The sequence below is a fragment of the Drosophila willistoni genome, assembly GCF_018902025.1.
Source record: "Drosophila willistoni isolate 14030-0811.24 chromosome 2L unlocalized genomic scaffold, UCI_dwil_1.1 Seg196, whole genome shotgun sequence".
Classification (NCBI taxonomy): Eukaryota; Metazoa; Arthropoda; class Insecta; order Diptera; family Drosophilidae; genus Drosophila; species Drosophila willistoni.
The window spans coordinates 6,051,190-6,075,695 of record NW_025814048.1 but is presented as its reverse complement, the minus strand read 5'-3'; the positions used below and the strand labels follow the sequence as shown (position 1 = coordinate 6,075,695).

At 36.4% G+C, this 24,506-nt stretch overlaps 3 protein-coding genes across 8 annotated transcripts in view; 1 reads left to right on the top strand and 2 right to left on the bottom strand.

Moving 5' to 3' along the window:
* LOC6640530 (plectin) overlaps positions 1–4,371 on the top strand; it is a 36,718-nt gene extending 32,347 nt beyond the window's left edge. For 3 of the 6 annotated variants that reach the window (XM_047010174.1, XM_047010173.1, XM_023182021.2), the window contains 5 exons: positions 154–2,133; positions 2,197–2,639; positions 2,699–2,833; positions 2,909–2,972; positions 3,041–4,141. In XM_047010174.1, the coding sequence (XP_046866130.1) occupies positions 154–2,133; positions 2,197–2,639; positions 2,699–2,833; positions 2,909–2,972; positions 3,041–3,076 (2,658 nt within the window). In that variant the 3' untranslated portion in view covers positions 3,077–4,141. Of the gene's footprint in view, positions 1–153; positions 2,134–2,196; positions 2,640–2,698; positions 2,834–2,908; positions 2,973–3,040 lie in introns of all 6 variants that reach the window. The other 3 variants (XM_047010171.1, XM_047010170.1, XM_023182026.2) reach the window with 2 other exon arrangements.
* A 5,226-nt stretch (positions 4,372–9,597) lies between these two features.
* Positions 9,598–12,892, bottom strand: LOC26530114 (protein toll). The gene is made up of 3 exons (XM_015178939.3): positions 12,885–12,892; positions 9,900–12,228; positions 9,598–9,838 (listed from the first exon to the last, which is right to left on the bottom strand). Exons 1-2 carry the CDS (start codon positions 12,890–12,892, stop codon positions 9,945–9,947), a joined length of 2,292 nt encoding a protein of 763 aa, XP_015034425.3. The 3' UTR covers positions 9,598–9,838; positions 9,900–9,944.
* Positions 12,893–20,967: 8,075 nt separating this feature from the next.
* On the bottom strand, positions 20,968–22,483 carry LOC6640531. Its single transcript, XM_002063210.4, has 2 exons — positions 22,138–22,483; positions 20,968–22,068 (listed from the first exon to the last, which is right to left on the bottom strand). The coding sequence occupies exons 1-2, from the start codon at positions 22,268–22,270 to the stop codon at positions 21,113–21,115; spliced, it is 1,089 nt and encodes a 362-aa protein (XP_002063246.1). The 5' UTR covers positions 22,271–22,483; the 3' UTR covers positions 20,968–21,112.
* Between the last annotated feature and the right edge of the window lie 2,023 nt (positions 22,484–24,506).

Below are 24,506 nucleotides of genomic sequence, written 5' to 3'. Positions count from 1 at the left end.
TGCGAACTGAACTACTACAAGTGAAATTGGCTGTTTGTAAATCTGTAGCTTCCATTGAACACTGACCCCCCCCAAAAAAAGATAAATTACATTTGCTTAGCAATCCCACATCCCCCTTAATCCCGACTAAATTGTGGCTTTCCTTGTTTGCAGATGGAACGCGATGATGCCGTTACCGAGGTGGAAATACTGAAAGAGAAACTGGACAAGGCCTTGTATGCCAGTCAGAAACTGATCGATGAGAAAGATACGTCGAATAAGGAATTCGAAAAAATGTTGGAGAAATATGATCGGGCCCAGAATGAGATCTATCGGTTGCAATCGCGTTGCGATACAGCTGAAGCGGATCGAGCTCGCCTCGAGGTAGAGGCTGAACGCTCTGGCCTGGCAGCTAGCAAGGCCCGCGAGGATCTGCGCAAATTGCAGGATGAGAGCACTCGACTGCAAGAGGCCTGCGATCGGGCGGCCCTTCAGTTGAGTCGCGCCAAAGAGTGCGAGGATAATGCTCGCAGTGAATTGGAGCACAGTCGAGATCGTTTCGATAAACTGCAAACTGATATTCGCAGATCGCAGGGCGAAAAAGAGCACTTCCAATCGGAATTGGAACGTGTTACCTATGAGCTGGAACGCGCCCATGCCGCCCAGACCAAGGCCGGAGCCAGTGTGGAGGCAGCCAAAGAGGAGGCAGCTCATTATGCAGTGGAACTGGAAAAGATGCGAGAGCGCTATGAAAAGAGTCAGGTGGAGTTGCGCAAATTGCAGGATACAGATACCTTTGGCCGTGAAACGCGACGTCTCAAGGAGGAGAACGAACGACTGCGCGAGAAGCTGGACAAGACGCTCATGGAGCTAGAAACAATTCGAGGCAAGTCGCAGTATGAATCGGAATCGTTTGAGAAATACAAGGACAAGTATGAAAAGATCGAGAATGAGATCCAAAATATGGAATCCAAACTGCATGAGACCAGCCTTCAATTGGAACTTTCCAAGGGTGAGGTGGCCAAACTGTTGGCCAATCAGGATAAGCAACGCAGCGAGCTGGAACGGGCCCACATCGAGCGGGAGAAGGCACGCGATAAGCACGAGAAACTGCTGAAGGAGGTCGATCGTTTGCGCCTGCAACAGTCCTCGGTGAGCCCCGGCGATCCGGTTCGTTCCTCGACCTCCGCCTCGCTATCGGCGGGCGAGCGCCAGGAGATCGATCGGCTGCGTGATCGCCTCGAAAAGGCGCTGCAGTCGCGCGATGCCACCGAACTGGAGGCCGGTCGCTTGGCCAAGGAACTGGAGAAGGCACAAATGCATCTGGCCAAACAGCAGGAGAATACCGAATCCACGCGCATCGAATTCGAACGCATGGGTGCGGAATTGGGCCGATTGCACGATCGTCTCGAGAAATCCGAGTCGGAGAAGGAGTCCCTAAGACAGGGCAGCCGCAACGGACCATCTGGTGGCGCCCATCCGCAATTGGAAAAGCACGTACAGAAACTGGAGTCCGACATCAAGCAATTGGCCATGGAGCGAGAGCAGCTGGTCATCCAGCTGGAAAAGAGCCAAGAGATATTGATGAACTTCCAAAAGGAGTTGCAAAATGCCGAAACGGAATTGCAAAAGACCCGCGAAGAGAACCGCAAACTGCGCAATGGCCAGCCTGTGGCACCAGCAGCGCCAGCCGAAATTCAAGGTATGCAAAAAGAGATCCAAGCCCTGCAACAGAAACTGCAAGAGTCGGAGCGTGCTCTGGCCGCGGCAGGACCACAACAGGGAGCTGCAGCAGCAGCGGCAGCTGGAGCCAGCCGCGAGGAGATCGAACAATGGCGCAAGGTTATCGAACAGGAGAAGAATCGTGCCGATATGGCCGACAAGGCGGCCCAGGAGATGCACAAACGCATCCAGCTGATGGACCAACACATCAAGGATCAGCATGCTCAGATGCAGAAGATGCAACAGCAAATGGCCCAGCAGCAGCAGCAGGTGGCGCAACAGCAACAACAACAGCAACAATCGGCCGCTACCAGCGGTGTCGATGCCAAAGAACTGGAAAAGGTCAAGACCGAACTTCAAGCAGCCTGCACAGAACGAGATCGCTTCCAGCAACAATTGGAACTGCTCGTCCAAGAACTCGAGAAGAGTCAGGTAAGGTCCTTTACTTTCTTTTGAAATGAACATTAACTCAAATAGTATGTATTCCTTTTCCAGTTATCCAATCAAGAGCAAGCCAAACAACTTCAAACAGCCCAACAACAAGTGCAACAATTGCAGCAACAAATCCAAACACTTCAACAGCAAATGCAACAATTGCAACAGGCGGGCAATGCGGGAGCCGCTGCCACCGATGTACAGCGCCAGCAACTGGAACAGCAACAAAAACAATTGGAAGAGGTGCGCAAACAGATCGACAACCAGGCCAAGGCAACCGAAAGCGAACGCAAAATCATCGACGAGCAGCGTAAACAGATCGATGCCAAACGCAAGGATATCGAAGACAAGGAAAAGAAAATGGCCGATTTCGATGTACAGTTGCGCAAACGCAAAGAGCAAATGGACCAACTGGAAAAGTCACTGCAAACGCAAGGCGGCGGTGCAGCGGCAGCTGGCGAGCTGAACAAAAAACTTATGGATACGCAAAGGCAGCTGGAAGCGTAAGTTTCAATTTAACACCATGAAAAATAAATTTTAAAACTTTACCAATTGCGAACAGGTGTGTCAAGGAGCTGCAAAACACAAAGGAGGAGCACAAGAAGGCAGCAACCGAAACGGAACGTTTGCTGCAATTGGTACAAATGTCGCAGGAAGAGCAAAATGCCAAGGAGAAGACCATTATGGATTTGCAACAGTAAGTTCGAGGGACTAAGAAACAAATGCAGACTAATAACTAATAACTACTAAATCTATTTGCTTGTCTTTTTAGAGCCTTAAAGATCGCTCAAGCCAAAGTCAAACAAGCACAAACGCAACAACAACAGCAACAGGATGTAAGTACAGTTGATCTACAAATCAACGACGCCATTTTGATTGTACTCGTTTGTTTTACTCGTTACAGGCTGGGCCAGCTGGCTTCTTGAAGAGCTTTTTCTAAACAGTGCCCCACAGAAATATGTATACAACAAACACACACACACACTCACAAGAATATATAGAAAACAAAAGAAGAGAAAAGAAAACACACACACACACACACACCAACTTGTACTATTTTACCTACTATGATACCAAGAGCACTGTCTACTATTTTGTAAACTACCGAATACCGATTACCGTTGCCGACTATGCAGTATTTCTACTACTCTTATACAAACATAGACACAGACACTCACACACACACACACACACACTCACTCACATTTGTAAATGACATATGTATGTAAACAACAAGAACAAATTATTTGATATTTATGTGTATTGTAATTAGGTTTTGCCGCTATACTCAAATTATGAATGCATTTAAATGTCAGTCAGCTAGCAAAAAAGAAAACGAAAACTAATAAGAAAAACCAAAAAAAAAAAAAGAACGTGTAATTTGTAACTAAATCTCTCTCTTGAACTCGAACTTAACTTAATTGTATACCTACCTACCTACCGTTAACCCTTTCTCACACACACACACTCTCTCAAAAAATTAAACACCTAAGCCTGTCTCTGTAATTTTCGTAACTCTCTCTATCATGCTTTTTCTCTATCTCACTCTCTTTCTCACACTCTTTCAATTGATCTCGTACATTATTATCGCACGTCGCGCTGAAAAGTAAAGCTAAAGGTTAGACAGTTTTTGACGAGAATGTGATTCAGTGTTGAAAAAACCAAAAAAAAAAAAAAACATTAAAAAATTATACAAATGGAACATGTTTAACTTAATTTAATGCTGCGATACCCAAACAAAACAAAAAACAAATATCAGATGATATATGATGTATGCTAGCCTCTGTTATAGTTAGTTAAAAATGCAATTCGAATATGGAAATGTGGAAAAAGAAACAAACAAACAAAAAAATACACACACTCACACACATTCTCTTACACCTATACAACACTGTACATAAAGCATTCATTCGAATCAGTAAAAATAAATATAACAAATACCAATACAAATACAATATGTAGAGCAATAAATTATATATATACCTAACAACAACAAAAAAACTAAACAAATATATGTATTATATATATATGGTAGTTACAAGAGCATTGCTAGTAAATTATATAGACATATATATATATATTTATTGCGTAGCCTTTAGCCGTGTACCAAAGAAATATAGATGAACTTTGCAAAAGATCGTTGGAATGGTAGTAGAAGCAGCATTAACACATTATATACCTATAGAGAGCATGCCTAATATCAAATAAAAACATTATATCTAAATAACAATAATAATAATAAATAAAAAAAATAATGAACAAAAATAAATAATAATAACAATTTTGAAAATTATCAAAACAAAAACAAAGGGGCAAATAAATTCTTAAGACCTAAAACCAATTCTATTTTTAATTAGTTAAATCTTTCCCAGCATCTGATAGATTGAGATCTAAAAACCTTATACCAAAAACCGATACCAATATCCATCCATCCATCCATATATAAAAAAAGAATGCTAAACTCTACACGAAAAGCTTTACTTTTGTCTGCTGTGAATGATGAAATATAAGGATGATCCGATATAGATACATGTCCACTATCAAAAAATCCTCATGAGTTTTTCATTTAGTTCTGAAATTCTTGGGACAAATTTTTTGGTGAGGGCAAACGAGAAAAGCAAGTGTTATTGTTATCGTACGTATGATATATATATATATATATATATTTACATAAATTATATAGTATATAGTAATCATACAAAATATATAGCTAAAAGGTATAGCGAGCTATCATACAAATTTATTGTTCATAATTTTTTGCATTTCTCTCATTTATTTGATTTCTTTTAATAAAGTTTCTCCTCGAAACTCGAAAGTCAAGTAGGGAAAATAAAAGGAACGCGTTATCACTGCCAAGAAAATGGGTAAATTTAGTCAAAGAGAGAGAGCAAGAGCGAGCAATATGAATATGGGGAAACATACATACATTTAATCAATCATCATATCATATGATAACACAAAACAATACGGATAAGTGGGAAAAAAAATAAAGTCGATGGCAAAAGTTAAACGAATTCATTATTTCTCGTTCGATGTATTTAAACGACCAATGAACATTTCGCTCCTTCTATCTATCAATATTATTAGTTCTACTACGAAAGTTCTATGTTAGTTAGTGAATGGAATTTTTAGATGATCGATGATCGATGATCGGCAACAATGTTTGCTTTGTGTACATAACTAAGGGCCCCCAAAAAAGTTCCTAATTCTAGGAACCAGACGGGTTAAAAACACGCAGAAACTAATAAGAAAAAACAAAATAAAAATAAAAACGAGTTACAAGTCAAGTAATTATATAGAGAAAAAAACCCTCACCCTCTCATCCGGTGTACATAGGTTCTATTTATTAATAGTTATATAAGTATAACAGAATTTGTATAATACATAAATAATAAAACTTAAAATTACTCTTTAAAAATATATATATACATATATATATAAATATACAATAACTTGTACTTATAGACAAGAATATCACAGAAAAAAACAAATATATATATATATATAACAAAATACCAATCGATACCAAGCAATTAACGATGGACAAATCACATATGAATGAACAAGAAGAAGAACAGAATAAAGCAAGAGGAACACCTTGGGACACATCACAGACCTCTATTAAAAACGTAAAACTAAATACACACTGTTGACAATATATATATATATACAGTTACACACATACACATACCCACAGACAACATACACACAGACACCTACACACCTACACATACACACCCACAGGACACCCACGAAAAGATTTGTTGGTCAATGTAGAAAAAAAATAATCTTTTTTGATACAAACGCGAAAAATGGAAGCCAACATATCTGCCAGTTAGCGCTAAAAAAAAAACAAAAACGATCTATAGACATTACATTATATAGTTATTCAAAGAAGAAATAAAAATTCAGATCCGATTTTTGATTTCCATATTTGATATATAAAACAAAAGTCTCAAATTTATAAATTTATGGGAAAGAAAACCGGAACACTTGCCTTTAAATATTAAAAACAAAACAAAAAAAAACCAACAACTTATTGTTAGCCTAGATAGTTTGGAACAACAAAAAAAATCAACTAATGGTATATATATATACTTATCTTTACCATTAACACTTTAATCATATTATCCCCGCCGTCGTGTACCCAAACTAACAAATAAATACAAACTAAAGGATAAAGATAAACAAAAAAAAAAGAAGAACTCGTACAATTAAACAACAACAAAAAAAATGAAAGCTTCAACTTTTTCTATACAAAATCTAATATGTAATTAGCAAATTGTAAACTCAATATAGGCACAAACACACACTACACACACACACACATACACACATACACACACTGAATATCAAAATGGCAAACAGATTGATGTAAATGATGTTTAGGCCAATTATGAATTTATCAAATGATGAAGGATAAGAAGGATTAAAAAAGACATCGGATATATATATATATGTGTATGAAGTAAAAAGCATTAGTAAAAGAAAAAAGCAATGTCTAGAGATAAACATTCAAATTAACTCATATTTGTGTACTAAATGCCAGTGGTAGATCTAAGGAAGTATTTTTGGAGGAAATTAACCCCCCAAAGTATGCAATATGAAGTCTAAAAAGCTTTTCTGAAATGCCTAAAAAGAAATATGATGATTTTTGATGCCAACATTGTTCTTATAGATACTTTAGGGCATCATTTTTGAATTCCTTGGCAAAGTATTGCATACTTAAGGGGGCATATTTGCCTCATTTTACATCCTTAGAACCGCCTTTGCTACATGCATACTGTGTACATAGACTACAACCTACATACATACATAACAATAAACAATAGATGGATATACATAAATATATATATACATACATAAATACATAGGCAGAGATAATGTGAAAAGCGCAAATTCTAAGATTTATATCAAGGCATATTCTCGTCTAGAATAGTTTGGATAGTTGGATGCATTTGCAATCGATATATAGTATTATGATTCGCAGCAACAACAACTATCAAACAAGATCCTATCCATTGGAAAACTTATAAACCAAATAAATATATCATCATGAAATCATCAAATAGATCAGATTGCAGCTGGGAAATCAGAGTAAATTATGATTAGAGAGAGGCGGACAAGCAATAGAAACACAACCCAAACAGAAACCAAAAAACCCGTAAACCGTAAACCGTTAACCGTAACCGTAACCAAAACAAACAACAACATTTCGTGTAAAACATTTTTTTAAACAAGTTTGGTGATCTACGATATTGGTAAATAATTATTAATAACAAATAAAAATAAAAATAAAAAAAAAAAAAACCTAAAAAATAAAATATAATATATATAAATAAAAAATAATATACATACATAAACTAAATAAATATTTATTATATAAATTGTGGGCTATTCCTGCCATTCGTAACGAATTGAATTTGAATGCAAATTTGATTTGTCTCTCTGATTGAATCCAAGTTCAAATCGTTTGCGTTAATAGGCCAGGAATGACTCGAATGTTTTTTAAGTAACAAAGTACATTATAGATAAGCCATTATATATATATACACATAATATATACATACATACATATATATTATACATATATGAAACTACATAAGTTTACAAGGTATATAAATAATAAAAGACAAAAAAAAACCAACAAAACAAAACAAAAAAATAAACGAAAAAGAAAACAAAAATGAGAGCAACAAAAGAAAAAGAAAAACAAAACGCAACCGCAGCAACTAAAAAAAAAAAACAAAAATATACAAAACAAAAAAAAAATTATGACAAAAAATAAAAGAAAACAACAAATAAATAAATTTATTATATACATACAATACATAGAAGAATATTAAAAACAAATAAAAACAAAAAAACAAAAACAAGCGAAATGAAATGATTATTTGAAACATGTTCATTATATATAAATGTCATTAAAAAAAAATGTTCTTCAAAACTGCCTACCAATAAAATATATTTCAAATAATATCAAAAAATCTTTTATTTTCAATTCATATGAGTTTTAATGCTCGACAAACAGGAAATTAAGCCATTTTTAGTCACTTAAATCAATACTTAAAACTTTATAAAATCGTGAAATTTCAATGCCAATTTATAGAAGAAACAATTTATAGTAGAATTTTGTCCATGATGTAATCGAGTGATTTGTACTTAGTAATTGAAATTGGCCAATCATGTCTTTAAGAATGTTGAATTTTTGCCACTTGTTCCAAATTCTCTTTAACTTTTGGAACAAAATTGTAGAGAGATATAACAGTTTTTAGAGATATAACAATTGTCTTCCAAAAATCAAGTTTTTTTTTAGACAGAAATAGTAAATAATAGTTTAGAATTTAATATATTTAATAATCATTTTGAAATGTAAATCAAATAACTAAAAAAAGTAACCTTTTAGCATTTGAAAGATTGCTTTTGATGAGGGGATGAAGGGATCATAAGCTACTTATCAAGAGAAGCCTTGGCTAGGTTGTTGTTTTTATCCGACAAAAGCGTCAGCTTTTAACAGAAAATAAGTTACTTAATTTATGTCTATTTAAATCAGAAAGAGGATTTAAAAAGATTTGTATATTATCAGAAAGTTTTTAAAACTCTGGATACGAAATAAACGCGGGTTTTTTAATATTTTTTCACACTTTTCACCAATTAATCTAAATGGAATTCATGGGCGAATCTAGGCGAGGCGAATTAGGAAAATTTGCTCCCCAAAGTATTTTAATTTAATTTATTTTAATGAAGTTTTGGAAATCCTCAAAGGTAACATTGCTTGTATACAATTTTTTAAGGAACAAGACATAACAAAAATTATAAATTTGTTGCAAATAATGAACAATTTTTCAGACTGTTGCCTACTTTAGTGGGTACTTTAATGGTACTCATTGTGTCATGTTAAAAAAAACGTCTCTAAACGGTTTCTCTAAAGTATCTAGAATCCAAAATATTAGATATCTTGACGGCCGAAAATGGAGAACTGATTTCTCTTCCTTGTTTTATGAACAAGACCACTTAAAGTTGTGGATCAAGGGCATCTGAAATTGAGAAATTCGAGTACTTACAGAATCTGTGTAGTGAAATCTAAAGTTTTATCATCAGCAGACATAGTAAGTTATTGCCTTTAAGTAAAAGTAAACAATAGTAGGATTTAAATTTTACTACATAGCGAATTCGGGTTAGATAAACCAATTACAACAGACAATTTTTCTGTCTTTTTAAATATTCCATAACCAAGTTATAAGATAAAAAATAAATTTATTATTGAATTTCTGTCTTACAATGATTTTTTAAACATTATAAAGCAAAACCCAAATATAGTAATGGGGAAGAATTAATATATATATGAGAATAAGACTTCTGTGACCTGCGATTTGGCACATGTATAATTAAAGTATTTAAAATGATAGTTAATATAAATGCTTAGAAAAATAAAAATGAAATACATGCATACGATAAGTTTGGTATGTAAAACTAAACCTATATATATAAAACTAAACGCAAAGTTAGGAATTTGTTTTTAACACCGCGTTTCATTAAGTTGGCATTTAAACTGAGAGTGATTGACGCAATAAATATAATGCTTTTCATGATTAAGATTAAGAATATTCCCAAACGGGTCTCCTTAACTTTAGTGAACCCTCCCAACGGTTCGCCCTTGATGGAATTGGGGTACAGTTGTCCGACATCGATAATTTTTTAACTGAAATTTAGATAACAAGTCAAACAAAATAATGTAACTCAAATACTCATTCCATACTTACAAGTGCCTCGATTGATTACATAATTATCGACATTATAATGTATCGTTAAGGTTCAATATCAATTGTCTCCAATTCCTGGCTCTCCTCTATTATTCTGTGGGGCAAGGCGAAGGTAAGCTTATTCCAAAAATTTTCAGCGTTCCGTTTTATAAAAGTATTCAGTTTCAGGTAGCTATTTAATTCGCCATCCAGTTCAGTAAAGTCTTCCACATCCGGATAAATTATGACAATGAGCCTCTTATGCTGATCCTTGGAGGTTGCATGTAGGGCCAGTCGAAACTCCAGACGACCCCAAGCAGATTTTAAGAAATTTTTGGTCATTAAGATTACCGTGCACTTGGAATTTTCGACAGAATGGCAAATGCAATCGGGAATCGGTTCACCGGCTAGCCAATCTCGTTCGTAGAAGCAAAGACGTAGTTGATTACGTCCCTTCTCCAATTTTTCCACATATTCGCTTAGGAAATGCAAATCCTTGTGACAGTAGGCCAAGAAGCAATCATACTTTGTTTCCGTACCCTTCTCCAGACGAGTGGTAAGTCTTAGAAACAATCTCTTCTCGTATAGCCACATTACAATGGACTTCCAGAAGCACTGCAGGAAACTCAGAAGGCAGTTTAACAATATAAATGACGTAAAGTAGATGACATAAACGGGAATTTTTTCAGCGCACAAATCCTTCTCCTCCAGAGAGACTAACAATCTATGATCTTGGCATTCTGTCTTGCATAGGTCCTTGATATTCTTAACCAGATCCTTGGCTAATCGGAAAAAATCTATTTCTTTGCATTGACAAATCCATTTATTGCCCGATATGAATATGGTGAGATTGGATATACTCGATTTGTGGATTAAAAATTCTATTAAATTCTCACCCAGTGTCTTTAGAGAATTGTTTCTTAAATCTAGAAATTGAATATTTGCTGGAAGCTTCTCTATATTTGTTATATTATTATATCTCAGATGAAGTTCCTTAAGTTCATTAAAACCATAGATTTTAGAGGTCTCTTTCAAGGACTGTAGCTTATTATTCTCAAACAGCAGAGTAGCATTCCCGGTAATGGGTAGTTTTGAGGGTATCTCCATCAATCCAAGATTACTGCAGTTAATAATAAACCTGTAGCTCTCAACTTCTTTGCAACAGGTGCATTGGTTGGGGCAATAATCTTGTCCACTGCAATGTCTTAAAGCTGCTTGGTGTTCTGTGAGAAAATGTTTCTTGAGATGGCCAAGAAATGTATAAGACTTACAACTGCATAGCCAAGAATTTTCAGACACATAAAACTTGCTTAGTTTCAATATAAACAGTGTCACATCGTCATCAAGTCCTGTCAAATTATTTTGTCGAATATCCAGGACTCGGAGATTCGATGGCAGTTGTTCCAAATGAAGACGGGTAATACTGTTATTCTTTAAGTGTAATTCTCCCAGTGTGGAGCTTCTTAAGGATGAGGTTGAAAGAGTTTCAATAAGATTATCATCCAGTATAAGTGATGAGCGTCCAATAATATTAATCGGCAAAATGGGAACTGTCTTCAAGTCTTTGCGTGTGCAGTTAATTATAAATTCTTCAGTAACTTTTGATCGATTGACACAACAAGTGCAGGGATCCGGACAAGGTCCTTTCAGATGGTAAAAGTGTACAGAATTGTCAACTACTTTATTTTGATACTCAAGATTTACTTGTTTTTTCAGTAAATTAAGATAATTTAAAAGATCCGTATTGTTGCAATTGCATTTCCAATATATACCAGATTGAAGCAATGTAAATTTATCTTTTCGACTCAATAGAAATTCAGCAACATTTGAATTTAAGGAAGTTATGCTATTATTTCGAATATCCAGCCATCTTAGATTTGTTGGCAATTGATTAATCTCAATGCTAGTTATTTTATTATTGGCCAAATGGAGTTCTTGAAGATTATCATAGCCGTCTGACAAAGTTTTAGGTAATTGGACTAGACCATTTCCTTCAAAATATAGATGTGCTGTGCCTATAATTGGGATAGGCAATTCTGGAATTTCTAATATCCCTTGTTGATTGCAATTTATGATAAGTTCATAGGGGGAGGATTTAATAAATCCACAATTACATTTGCTGGGACAACGTTTCCCATTTATTCCAAGATTAAAGAAACAATAGGATTCAAATCCAAAACACAAAAAAGCTGTTACATTTGCTTTAGTTGCCTCTTTTAAATAAAAGGATTGATCTCTTTCTTCTATAAGAATAATTTGAAGTTTTTGGTAACTCTCAAAACTGTTTAGGTCTATTTTTTCTGCGTAACGTAAATCTAGTCTTTCCAAATTATGTTGAAGTGTGGTGGATCTAAAATTAATTAAGTTTTTTATATAAAAACCAAAGTACAAACTAATTTATAAGTCATAATACCAACCTCAAAAAGTTTTTGTCCAAATTACATTTTTCAAATTTCAATTGTTTTAAATTTGTCAAATTGTTAAAAATTACCGAATTCAAATTTTTTAGGCTTGATGAAGTAAATTTAATTATCTCTAATTGAGTATTTTTTTGAAAAGTGTCATTGCAAAGAAGAAGTGTTCCTTCATAGTTGATTCTTATTTCTCGTAAATTTTTCATTTTTTTCGATAAGTAATTACTTAAAAATGTTGACATATTGAAATGTTTTTCTGCATCAAAATATGTTTTGTTTGGTCCGGATAAATTATCAACACTAACCTCAGTAATATTAATAACATTAGCATTTATATTTAGATTATGCACAAATCTTACATAAAGAGCATTCATATATTGCATAGATTGAAATGTTTCTTCCGTCACAGTCCCTTTGTGTTTTATATTCAGAATTAATATTTCATCATTATACATATGTAGTCTTTTTAAATCATTTATGATCACTTGATTAGTTTTCCAATTTATCGATATTTCCGAACGAACTATTGTATATGAATTGTGTTGATATAAGTTAATGCTGTATTTATCTGTAATAACAGTATTTTCAGTACTTGTACATGTTCTATCGTTTTCACCGGGATTATCTTTACATTCATTAGCACAATAATCTTGACAGTAATTTTCATGAATATGCTCTATAAAGTTTGAAGTTATAAAAAGTATTCCAAATGTCAGGATTAGCAAAAATATGTTAAGTATTTTCAGCAACATTTTAATGTTCAATCAGTTGAAAAGTCAAAAATTAACTGAAATCGACCTAAAATAAACAAAAGAAGCGAAACCTTTTTTGGAGGACCTAAGAGCTCTGCCAGCAGAATCATTCCATAGGGATTTCAATTCCCATTTAATGTACATACAATTATACATAATTGTAGGAAAAATATTCAAAACTAATTTGATAACATGAAATCAAGCAACACAATCTGGCTTAACACAATCAACGACAAATATGTTTTTCTCTAACGTTTTTTCGTCATCTAATTTCAGATTTGAACGCTTTATATTGGTTTTATATGTTTTTTATATGTTTAAATAATAAAAAGCTATAATCTTCCGAACTTATGTAGGTACCTAATTGATTCTAATACGCAGTACTATTAAATTTACTAGTTTGCCCTGCATTAGATTGTAAAAAACTTATTTTAAATCAAGTTAATTTAAAATTTTATAACGTGATAGCCCATGTCCAGCTAACTTGCTTATTTAAGACCTTGAAAGAGTGAGCGAGATAAATAAAGTTTATATAAATTACAAAACTCCAGTCCTGTTAAGGGTGAAGATTAGGTATTACAAAGCTCCAGTCCTGTTAAGGGTGAAGATTAGGTTGAGAGGCAAACTGAGCCTCTTATTGCTGGCCTTGGGCTCAGACAATAAAACAAATTATTTTACGGCTAAGTGCCGGAGTGAATATTTATTTAAGCGACTTACTGGAAGAGCGCTGTATTCAAACTGATTTTTTAATACATAGAATATTTCACTTAAGCTATGCCAAAATTCGCATCACGCCACAATGTCATGGTCGGCAAGCCGACTCAGCAAATCTTCGGCGATAACGGAAACTCTTGCAGCAAAACAAAAGTGTCCGGTTACCGTCGCTGACCATTGCAGCTATAGCGCGCTGATATGCAATGTCGCAATTGCGAGGGCTGCTACTTAACTTATGGAGCACGCGATAGCGAGGGTAGATTATGAACTTATAAAATATCCTATGTTAAGTGTTAATTGTTAACTACTCCCCCTTCAAGTGTAAGGCCGTCCTCGGCCGACCCAATGCCGGCGACGACTTCTCGTAACTGCATTGCAGACTTCTTTGCACCGATGAGTCGACAAAGAGTGAGGCCAATGCAGATCAAAGCACAGCATATGGCTCCGATGATGAATGCCACACGATAGGCCTGATCAGTTCCGGCGTTTTTTTTGGAATTGCTGTATAACCTCCAGATTACGTTCATTCAAACGATGAAGGTAAGGGAGGCTGAGGACATCTTGGGTGGCAGTGATGTTCAGCAAGGGAGAATTGGCAATACCCGGGACTCTATTGCGCACGTTGTTGTGATTATAAAACAGAGTCCCGATAATTGCGACTCGGTCTCCGAACGTGATGAGATGCATGCCTTGTACCTGGATCTCAGTGCCGTTGTCCACCTGAATCCTTGCGGACCCGTCGTTGAGGATTGTGATTCCGTCATCTACATGGGTGATTATTTCCAGGTTGCTCGGCTGGATCTCGCAGTGTGCCGTGACACCTGCATGGAGCTCTTTGGCACATGAACTTTCCAAAGCCAGACGACAAAATGTGGCTCCAGGTGAAGCGGCGCAACTCTGCAGTGTGTGGGTTTCTCCATCGCATTCGGCTATGACGTTGTCAAACAATCGCACTATGAAGTTCTTGTGGATAACAGGATAAATTGTGATCTTTCTGCAAGCTCTTTTAATCTTGGGGAATTTAATTATAAAGTGTATCGTGTTAATGGATTGAAGAACTTTTACGGACGCAACGGACATAAGATCTCCTATGGGAGTGTTGGTGGGTTCCTCTAGCCAAATTGATTTCAAATCTGAATGGTCCAAAATGTTTGGGCTAACAATGTTGGCCTTTGCCAGAGTAATAGCAAGCATTAAATTTTGCAACTCCATCATTAGCATTCTGTTTCAAGACAGAAGTGTTTCATATAAATGGCCAGTGTCAACCTGTGAGTCTTTGGCTATCTTGAGAATTTTGTTGACAGTAATTGTTAACTGATTAAGCTGGTCCTGAACTCTAGTGTTTATTTCTATCTGTCTATTATTGGCGTTTATCAATTGCATTTCAGTAAACCTAGCGTGCTCTAAACTATGCCAAGTGGCTAGAGGTAAGTTGAATAACTATATCTAACTTATACGAGTTTGCCTAGTGGCGTAAAAAAAGGTGTACAAAAAAGACAAGGGAGTCACTTTAGGTTGTCCTTGTGGACCACCCTCCCTTTAATGAGGACCTCGGTCCCCAGGTCTGCTTCCACTGTCTTCTCATCACATAAAGGTGTGAGTTTGTTTCCGAGCCGTCGGTTGGACTTGACCAAAACTCTGTCACCAACGTCGAAGACCCTATTCTGACGATTTGCGTTCTCCCTAGCTCTGAGCATCGTCTGAGCGTTTCTGATCTTTTCTTGTATTTTTCCTTGTGGCTCATCTGGGTGAGCCTGAACCACATCGACTGGTCTCTGGTCGGTGACCGAATGGATCGACTTATTGTACTCAGTTGTAGCCAGTAAAATGACTTCTATAGTGTCATTTATGCCTCTATCGATTTTTAGGCATCTGGCTAGCTCTAACAGGGTGCTGTGAAAGCGCTCAACCTGTCCATTCGAGATGCTATGCAATGGCGGTGCATTTGAAATGCTGACCCCATAGTTGTTTGCGAGCATAGTCACTATGGTCTCTGAATTCAATGACGGTTCATTGTCGCAGTAAATGGATCTGGCTTTAGGAAAAAAATTCATGATTTGCATTAGAGCTGGCTTCAGATCCACAATGGTTCTTGAGGGGATCGGTTGGACAATAGCAAACTTAGAGAACTTGTCGATGCAAGTTAGAAAGTATTTCTTGTCAGTGGAGAAAATGTCTATGTGTAACATCTCTCCTACATGTGAGGCGATCGGTGTCTCTCCAAGCTCTTGTTTTTTGGGGTGTCTATCATATTTAGCCCTAGCACATGTTTTGCAATTTTGTACTATTTCATTGGCAATTCTTGCCATCTTTGGAAAGTAGTACTCCGAGAGTACCTGCTTAATATTTTCCTGTGCAGACCTATGGGCCCTATTATGCTCAGGTATTTTTCCTGTGACGGCATCTAGTGGCTCGTCACAGCGAATGTCGTTTCTAATTCCTATAGTAGCATATGCTACTACTTGTGGGGCGGCAACGTTAGCTGCTGCTATTTGTGGGGCGGCAGCGGTTGCTGCTGCTATTTGTTGAGCCAACTCATTAATTCTTTGAGTCAATGCTCGATCCCTCTGCTCGTTTGCAGCGGCCTGTTCAGCTAAAGCATCGCTAACAGCTGACCTTATTATTTCCCTAAGCTGATCTGGATCCATTTTACCTAATGGGGAGAAACTGCAGGGAGAGGATTTGTAGCCGAGGCTTCGATGCGAATGTCACAGTCGGAATCTGAGTCGCTAAAGTGCTTGCGAGGTGTTCTGTATTGGCTGAACATGCGCAGGCCAGTGGCCGCGAAAAGCAAAACGGGTCGAATTACGTTGTAGCTCTGAACCACGAGAACTGTATGTATTGATACAGCACAATTTTAGACACAGAAAGTAACACAAATTAATTTTATTAACAAACTGGATGACAAATTGTTTTACCTAGAATTCTCAAGGCAGTCACTCTCACAAGTTTTAGAAACCTAGTTCAGATTACTGTTATTAATTATGATTTGTTGCAATATTAAACACTCACAAGTACTAACTTAATTTTTACAAAAAATTAAGAATTTTGTATAAGAAAAAATTTTGGCTAGAGTATCCACTTACATGATTCCACTAACACAAAAAAAATGTTTCTTTATTATGTTGGTCACTCGCAGCTCCCTCGCTGCTGTCTTAATTTTTTGTTGGTCACTGGCAGCTCCCTCGCTGCTGTCTTATTTGTTGTTGCTTGTTGCAGCTCCTGTGCTGCTGTTTGGTTATTAGTGGATGTGGAGTCCGACCACTAGTTGGGCGCCAATTACAAAACTCCAGTCCTGTTAAGGGTGAAGATTAGGTATTACAAAGCTCCAGTCCTGTTAAGGGTGAAGATTAGGTTGAGAGGCAAACTGAGCCTCTTATTGCTGGCCTTGGGCTCAGACAATAAAACAAATTATTTTACGGCTAAGTGCCGGAGTGAATATTTATTTAAGCGACTTACTGGAAGAGCGCTGTATTCAAACTGATTTTTTAATACATAGAATATTTCACTTAAGCTATGCCAAAATTCGCATCACGCCACAATGTCATGGTCGGCAAGCCGACTCAGCAAATCTTCGGCGATAACGGAAACTCTTGCAGCAAAACAAAAGTGTCCGGTTACCGTCGCTGACCATTGCAGCTATAGCGCGCTGATATGCAATGTCGCAATTGCGAGGGCTGCTACTTAACTTATGGAGCACGCGATAGCGAGGGTAGATTATGAACTTATAAAATATCCTATGTTAAGTGTTAATTGTTAACTTATACATTTACTTGGTCTTATAAATTTAAGACGATTGTTTGACTTGGTGCATGGTATACTGAAGTCGGCGAGACGATTTACTTACTTTAAATTAATTAAAATTAACCATAGGGAAAATGAAAGCTAACATTACATTTAAAAAAAAAGGCTGAAACTTTAAATAATATAAAGATACGGATCGAAAAATTTTAATTTAAATTAGAATAAAACTAAATCTTTCGTACAACACAATATTAAATAACAGTTATAGGTTTAAATTATAGTAAGTAGTTAAAAACGTAATCGCATAATAGTTTAAGTGCGATAACATTGAAATAATTGTGTATTTTATTCTGTTGAGGTACTTTAAAAATTTAAAAAGTGCTCCGTTAACCGCCCTTTGTGACTTTTTAAACACTGGTTCATGCAGCTCACCGCAAGGTTAGCCCAGGTGCCGCATTTTACGACTCAGTGTCGCCATCTATCTATTTGTAAAGGTGACCGTATAAATTAATGTTAAGCGCCAAATTCGAATGAACTAATTAAAAAAATTGTGCATATAAAAAGGGAACCAAATAGTTAATCCCTCAAGGAATTGAGACTGTTTTTTTTTTTTTTGATAAGCTTCGGCAATGCTCGCTTCGTGTTTTTTGCCCACCCAGACAGAGGGGTTTAAAAGCTCCTTGTCGTCCCCTAAAAAAAAAAAAAAAAAAGGAACAAACAAAAAAAAGAATTTGGCGCATGTGCTGGATATGTTCTAGAGCTCAGAAGCGTTGCCTTTTATCGATTGACCCAATTCGAAGCTCTACATAGTTGCGGGTTTTCTCTTTTTTTGTATACATACTTATATACACATATACATACTTGAGCTTGAGTAGATATTATAAAAAGTATCTTTATACATATAGTTATCTTGGCTTGCTGCAAACACCTTCTCTCCACAGACAATAAAACGATTCCAGGGCTTTCGTCCTTTCAACGTCCTTTCCACAACTCTGCTGCTGCTGCTGCTGCTGCAGAAAGAAGGAAACCAAAGCCCTGAAATTCTCTGACTCTTTATTATGTCATCGTTGGTTTGATGTTTGTTGTTTTTAGGCATTCCAGTGCAATAGGCAAAGCCAATTAGTCCCAAAGCCACACAAGATAAACAAAAACAAAGAAAAAGCAACTACAACAACAACAACATCAAGTAGGAACGCCCATCCGCTCGACCCAGTAATAGATACTTATTTGTTTCACAGAAACAAAACCATTAAGTGTTGAGTTGAAAATTTGTCTAGCTTCGATAGTGCAGGTTATAGATACATACACACATATACACACACACACTACGTATGTATCTATGTATGTACATTCATGTACTTATATGACACGTGTAATTGACCTACTTTCCCTATTCAACACAACTACAAAATGTTTATACATATGTACATATATCTACATATGTATGTATGTCCAGCAATTTCAATTCCATCCACTCAGACACACAAACACACACACACACACACAGCACAGATACACACAAAGGCGAAAGAGTGACGGACGTGGCCATACAATTTGTTAGATACATAACTAAAAGATACAAATATTTACATATGTGTATGTGTATATTTAAGATTTCAACATTAAAAGAAACCAACTTGATTTAATGTTTAATTTGTTTATTAAAATGTAAAAAAAAATAGTTTACTTTGTTTTCCTCAGATATACAAAATAGAAAAAGAAATACATGTCTGTATCTATGTATATGTATCTCACATTAAACCCATGTACATGTGTGTGTATTTGTGTGTGGTTGGTTGAAGCTTTTACAGCAGCAATGGGGCAAGAGAGCTTAGTGAGCTTACTAACTACAACATTTTCTGGTATCTACATGGGCTACAAACTACTTTTTCTTTTTTTTTTCATCTTTTATGTTGCTTTTGCTTGATAGTTTTGTAGCCAGCGACCTATTTATTGCGGCATATCCATCAGATACACACACAAAGACACAGATGCAGATACACTTGATGATGGTGGTGGTGCTCGGTGGTACACGCGCCCGCCCGATTGTCTAATGGAATGCGCGTTGACTGCAAAACACAATTGAAAAAAACAACAAGAGAATGCAAAAACAAAAAGCAATAACAAATTGCTTATTAAAGTCAGAAATAACAACAAAACGAAAATAATTGAAGTAAGTAAGTTGTTGAAACGACTTCAGTTAACCATCTCACTCACTTTTACCAGCACATTAGCTCCTTAGCGCACCTAACGGACAATTTCTTATTTCTTATATGTACCTCTTGCTGGTTTATAACTTAATTTTATGAAATTTGGTTAACCAATAGATGTTTTTAGCCAATATTCGTGTACCAATTTTTATAGGGATACCATTACTATTACAGAAGATAATCGCTTTTCTTTGCCAACTTACTATAGACTATTACTATATACTATTGTTTAGCCTTAGATTTTAAAGAATTGAAAAAAATCACCAGATTTGCTGGCTCTAACAAGGGTAAGAGACTAAATGAACAGTATTCCTGATTTAAGTGTTATGTTTAGACCTTTAACTGATCTAGAAACAACTTTTGGATCAAATACAAAACAAATTTCGTTATTGCCATTTCTTCGAAGAATCCCTAGATGAGCCTATAAAAATTAGGGGAGGGGTGGAATGAAGAAAAATAGGGACTTTACCTCTGCAATGGATAGACAACGAACGTTTTTTCGCGAAACTACGAGTTTTTACCAAAACTACGAGCTTAATTCGCCACTGAGATAAAAAGAGATAGAAAATTATTTAAGAGTCAAATATTTCTCCCTCTTTATCTCTCTAGATTTGCGCGTCATTAAGACTAGATCGAAGTAGCTGTTGATTCTGTATATACCATGAGAGATCATCGTTCTAGAGATTTTGGCGAATTAACAATTCATAATTAGAGTCTCAAAAAAATAAATAAATAAAAAACACCGCCCTATTATCTATATCTAGCTGTGTCTCTCTGTGTGTGTGTGAAAAAAGATAGTTCTGTTTGTTCTTCGTCGCGACACTGATAAAGACAATTAACAGCGAACATGAGAGCAAAGCGTTGCCAACAACTAGCCAAACAACAGCAAGAGCAAAAGAAGACTTACTCGTAATTAATTAAAACCTGCCTCGACCATTCCTCGCCCCGCAACACTTTTCCACCAAGTGGGGGTTGAGGGCAGAGGCATCTCCGAACAAAACAAAAAACACAAAAAACAGATGGAACAGCAGCTTTTGCTTAATTGCAAGCGTTAGCAAGTATCTGTCAGATACATTGCCCGCATTTATATTGCCTAGAGTCAGAGTCTAGAGTCAGCTAAATAAATCGTCTCGTTTGCAATGGCTGTTAACACAAAATAACAACGAAAACGACGTCGACGACGATGGCGACGCTGGCGATGAGAAACTCTATTTTTACCCTGCTGATGTAAGCGTAAAACTTTGTTTGCGGCAAATTTGACGACCATTTATCCATTATATTTTTATTTACCTATCCACTTATCAGTCACATTACATTATCATATATATATATATGTATATATAGTCATAACTTAAATCGAGATAATGGCTTGCGTTAAGAATCTATATTACTAATACTAATCAATCTGATCTCTCCGGACTGGACATTGCATCACCGGCAAATGATACACCCTTCGTCACATACGAATTGTTCAACGTTGAGGCCTTCAACGATGGATCCTCTTTGCGCCGCTTGTCCACGCTGCCACCACCAGCACCACCGGCGGCAGCGCGTTGAGTGCTAAAACGCTTATTCCGTTTCATATTCGTGAATCGTACATAGATCTTGCCACGACGTTCGGTGCGATAGAAATGCAATTGCTCCTTGGGGAAGAGCTCCAGGATTTCGCGTTCTAGCAAATGACTGCGCTGCAGGGTCAAATGCAATTGGTTGTCCTCATAGTAACTGCATATCAATTGGATTAATAGCAGCCGCTGCACCGCATCCAATTGTTCATTCTGGCCCAGACGTTCGAGTAGGCTTTGAGCCTTGATGCCCGAGACCTGGAGAATACCCAAAACAGTGACAGCTCCCTCCTCGCTGGCATCTGGTTCGCTGCCCTCGCGTTCCTGCTTCAATGTGCCCGAACCGCCGCCTAAGGTCGTATGGACAAGTTCTGTGTGATCGGTCAGTGGTGTCATGTTGAAGGAATTCGAATCGCAAGTCTCGTTTAGAGAGACCAATGGCTCAACATTTCGGGAATTAAGACTCTCCTCCGGCTTGGTGGCCACAACCATGGGATTCTCCACGGAACGTACACTTGTGATCTGGGGCTGGCAAACACCTATCGTTCCAGCGTTGGATGCAGCTGCCACCGCTGCTGCCGCTGAGGAAACTGTTGCTGTGCTGCAGCGACAACCACTGCAATGGCCGGCAGCTTCGGATGGCGAACCCATAAGGGGAACATTCATCCAATGCCGCCAACGCTCCAGATGATGTTCGAAACGTATGCGTGTGCCATATCGAAAATGTCCCATCAGTTCGTTCAAATGATGACGCTTGAGCATTTGCAGCTCCTCGACATTGATGGCCTCATCTGGAAGGATCAAGGGATGAAGGGAGCTGCGATTAGTGTGTCCAACATTCTCCCGCGCTTTCTATTTACCTTGAAAATGTGGCAAGAGCTCACCAACATTCCAGGAGTTGAGCAATTCACGCAACTCCTCATAATCTTGCTCTTGATACTGTGGTTGGCTAACTCCCACTCCTCCTCCTCCTCCGCCTCTACCCTTGGGCATGATGTAGAATTCTCTGACTTGAGCTGCGTTTGTTCTGCTCACTGTTCTCTTGTTCGCTCTCTCTTACGCTCTCTGACTGATTGTGTTTTTATATTATATATGAAAACAGCAGATGTATCTATGTATGTATGTATGTAGCGATGAATTTCAACTACAAACCGGCGTACATCCTTTCGTCACAAGCAAGAATACGAAACTGAATTCGCACACACAGGCCCTCCACTCTCTATACCTGTGACTGCTCTATGTACATACGTATATGTATGTATGTATGTATACATACAACAAACAAACACAAACACTTACACACACACGCACACTACTTTTACATACAACGGGCAACAGCCGGTCTCTGTATGTACATACATACCGAAGCAGGCCATCGTTTCATCGTTTCATCGGTTATTTCGTTTCCCCATTTCGTACAGAGAGTATAAGGCAACAACAACAGAAGCAAGAAATATACTTATGTACATAAATACATACATACATACATACTGCGTATGTAGATGTCATTTTTGGGATGGACTTTTAAATGAAAGGTAATCTGATTAAGACAACTACCAAAGACACATGATGTCCACTCTAATATGTAAACTTCTTAGCATACTGATAAACCCACAAACGAACAGCAACAACAACAAATAAAAGCTGTATAAACATTTAACACTACCACTAAATAACACTGGATTACCTTTTAGTAAGAGAGAGATAGAGAACCACATTTGTATTCTAAACAATTTATTACAAAAATATTCAATATTACATATCAATTTAGGTTTTGTTCAAGTTCTCAGTTTCTAAAACACCAAAAAAAAAAAAAAGTTAAGGACCCATTTTTTGTCGAAATGAAAAAACTGAAGAATTGAGCCAAAAATAATTAGAATATGGTAAACAGTAAAACCTCTCCTTACTCGCTCCTTGTTGGCCCAACGATTTTCTTTTTAATATTTCAAAGAAAAACGAATCCTCCCATGGAAAATACAATAGTATATCATTTCTATATATTTCAGAATAAAAAAGAATTCTGCAATTCAAAATCAATCTTTAAAAAGTATGAAAGATGTGTTTTTCACATTCAGAACAGAATGGGAAGGTGAGATCGAAGCAGAAAATGCCAAAAATCATTTGAGTAGACTCAAAATCATTACACTTGTTAATATTTTGAGTTTGTAGTATTGAGTCCGATATTATTGATCTGAATTTGAAAAAAAGGCAAGGGAATTGGAAACAATCATAAGATTTCATACTTAAAGGCCAATTTCAAATATATACGTCCCACAACTACTTTTAGACCAACTAAAAAGATTTAACCAAAAAAAACATTTCGGTAAATAAACAAACATTATTTGCTATTAAGGACCTCCCATAGACAACCAATTTTGTCAGTCCCAAGGATGTTCTCTTATGAGAGGGTTTACTCTATTAAAATAATGTGTGTAACTATACCCTTCAGTTCAATAATTCGAAAAAACAACTTTCTTTTTTCTTATATTTTTAATCCCGAATTTAAACTTGTGTTTAGTTACAATATTAATATTTTATATCAAACTGTCATTTCGACAACTACACCGGAAAAGGAAAGAGAAAAACATACAAAGCATGCCATATAGTCCAGAAACCAAAACGTAAGAGGTTGCCACACTTTGTAAAGAACTAGTTTTTGGGAATTCGTGAGTCGTTCTTACTTTTGGTATTAATAGACCAGGAATACATTTCATATACATACATATGTACATACATACATATGTACATAAATATGTCCAACACAAATATTTAAGTGATCGCATTTAAGCTTGGCACATTTGTTTTATATTTTATTAACTGTCAATAAACACCATTTTAATTTAAAATCGAACTGTACCGAAAATAGCCAAGCTACACGATTTTCAGTAAGCAAAGTTGGCTGCAATAGAGTGTCCTTGTTAGAGCAAGAGAGGGCCTATGCATGTTAGTTTTAAATACATAATTTTATACTTATAAACTTATTTAGTTGTTTGCCTTGGTGCATGGTATATCAAAGTATGAAAATTCTTTTCAATACACTGAAAATACAGAAATTTATTTATTTATTTTACTATGTTCAACAAGATTTTTGAGTCTGGTTTTTGTAAATTTTTACATATCTTAGTGTCGGAACATTTTATTTTGATTAAAGATTTCTTCTGTTTCTCATTGTTTATCAATTAAAACCTTTACAACTTACTAAGTAACTTTACTTACTTTACTTGCTTAA

What these genes read in the sequence shown, in the direction of transcription:
- LOC6640531 (XM_002063210.4), bottom strand. Translation starts at nt 22,270, where the DNA reads ATGCCCAAGGGTAGAGGCGGAGGAGGAGGAGGAGTGGGAGTTAGCCAA. An exon ending in GCTCTTGCCACATTTTCAAG is followed by an intron (nt 22,069 to 22,137) that starts GTAAATAGAAAG and finishes TGATCCTTCCAG; the next exon opens with ATGAGGCCATCAATGTCGAG.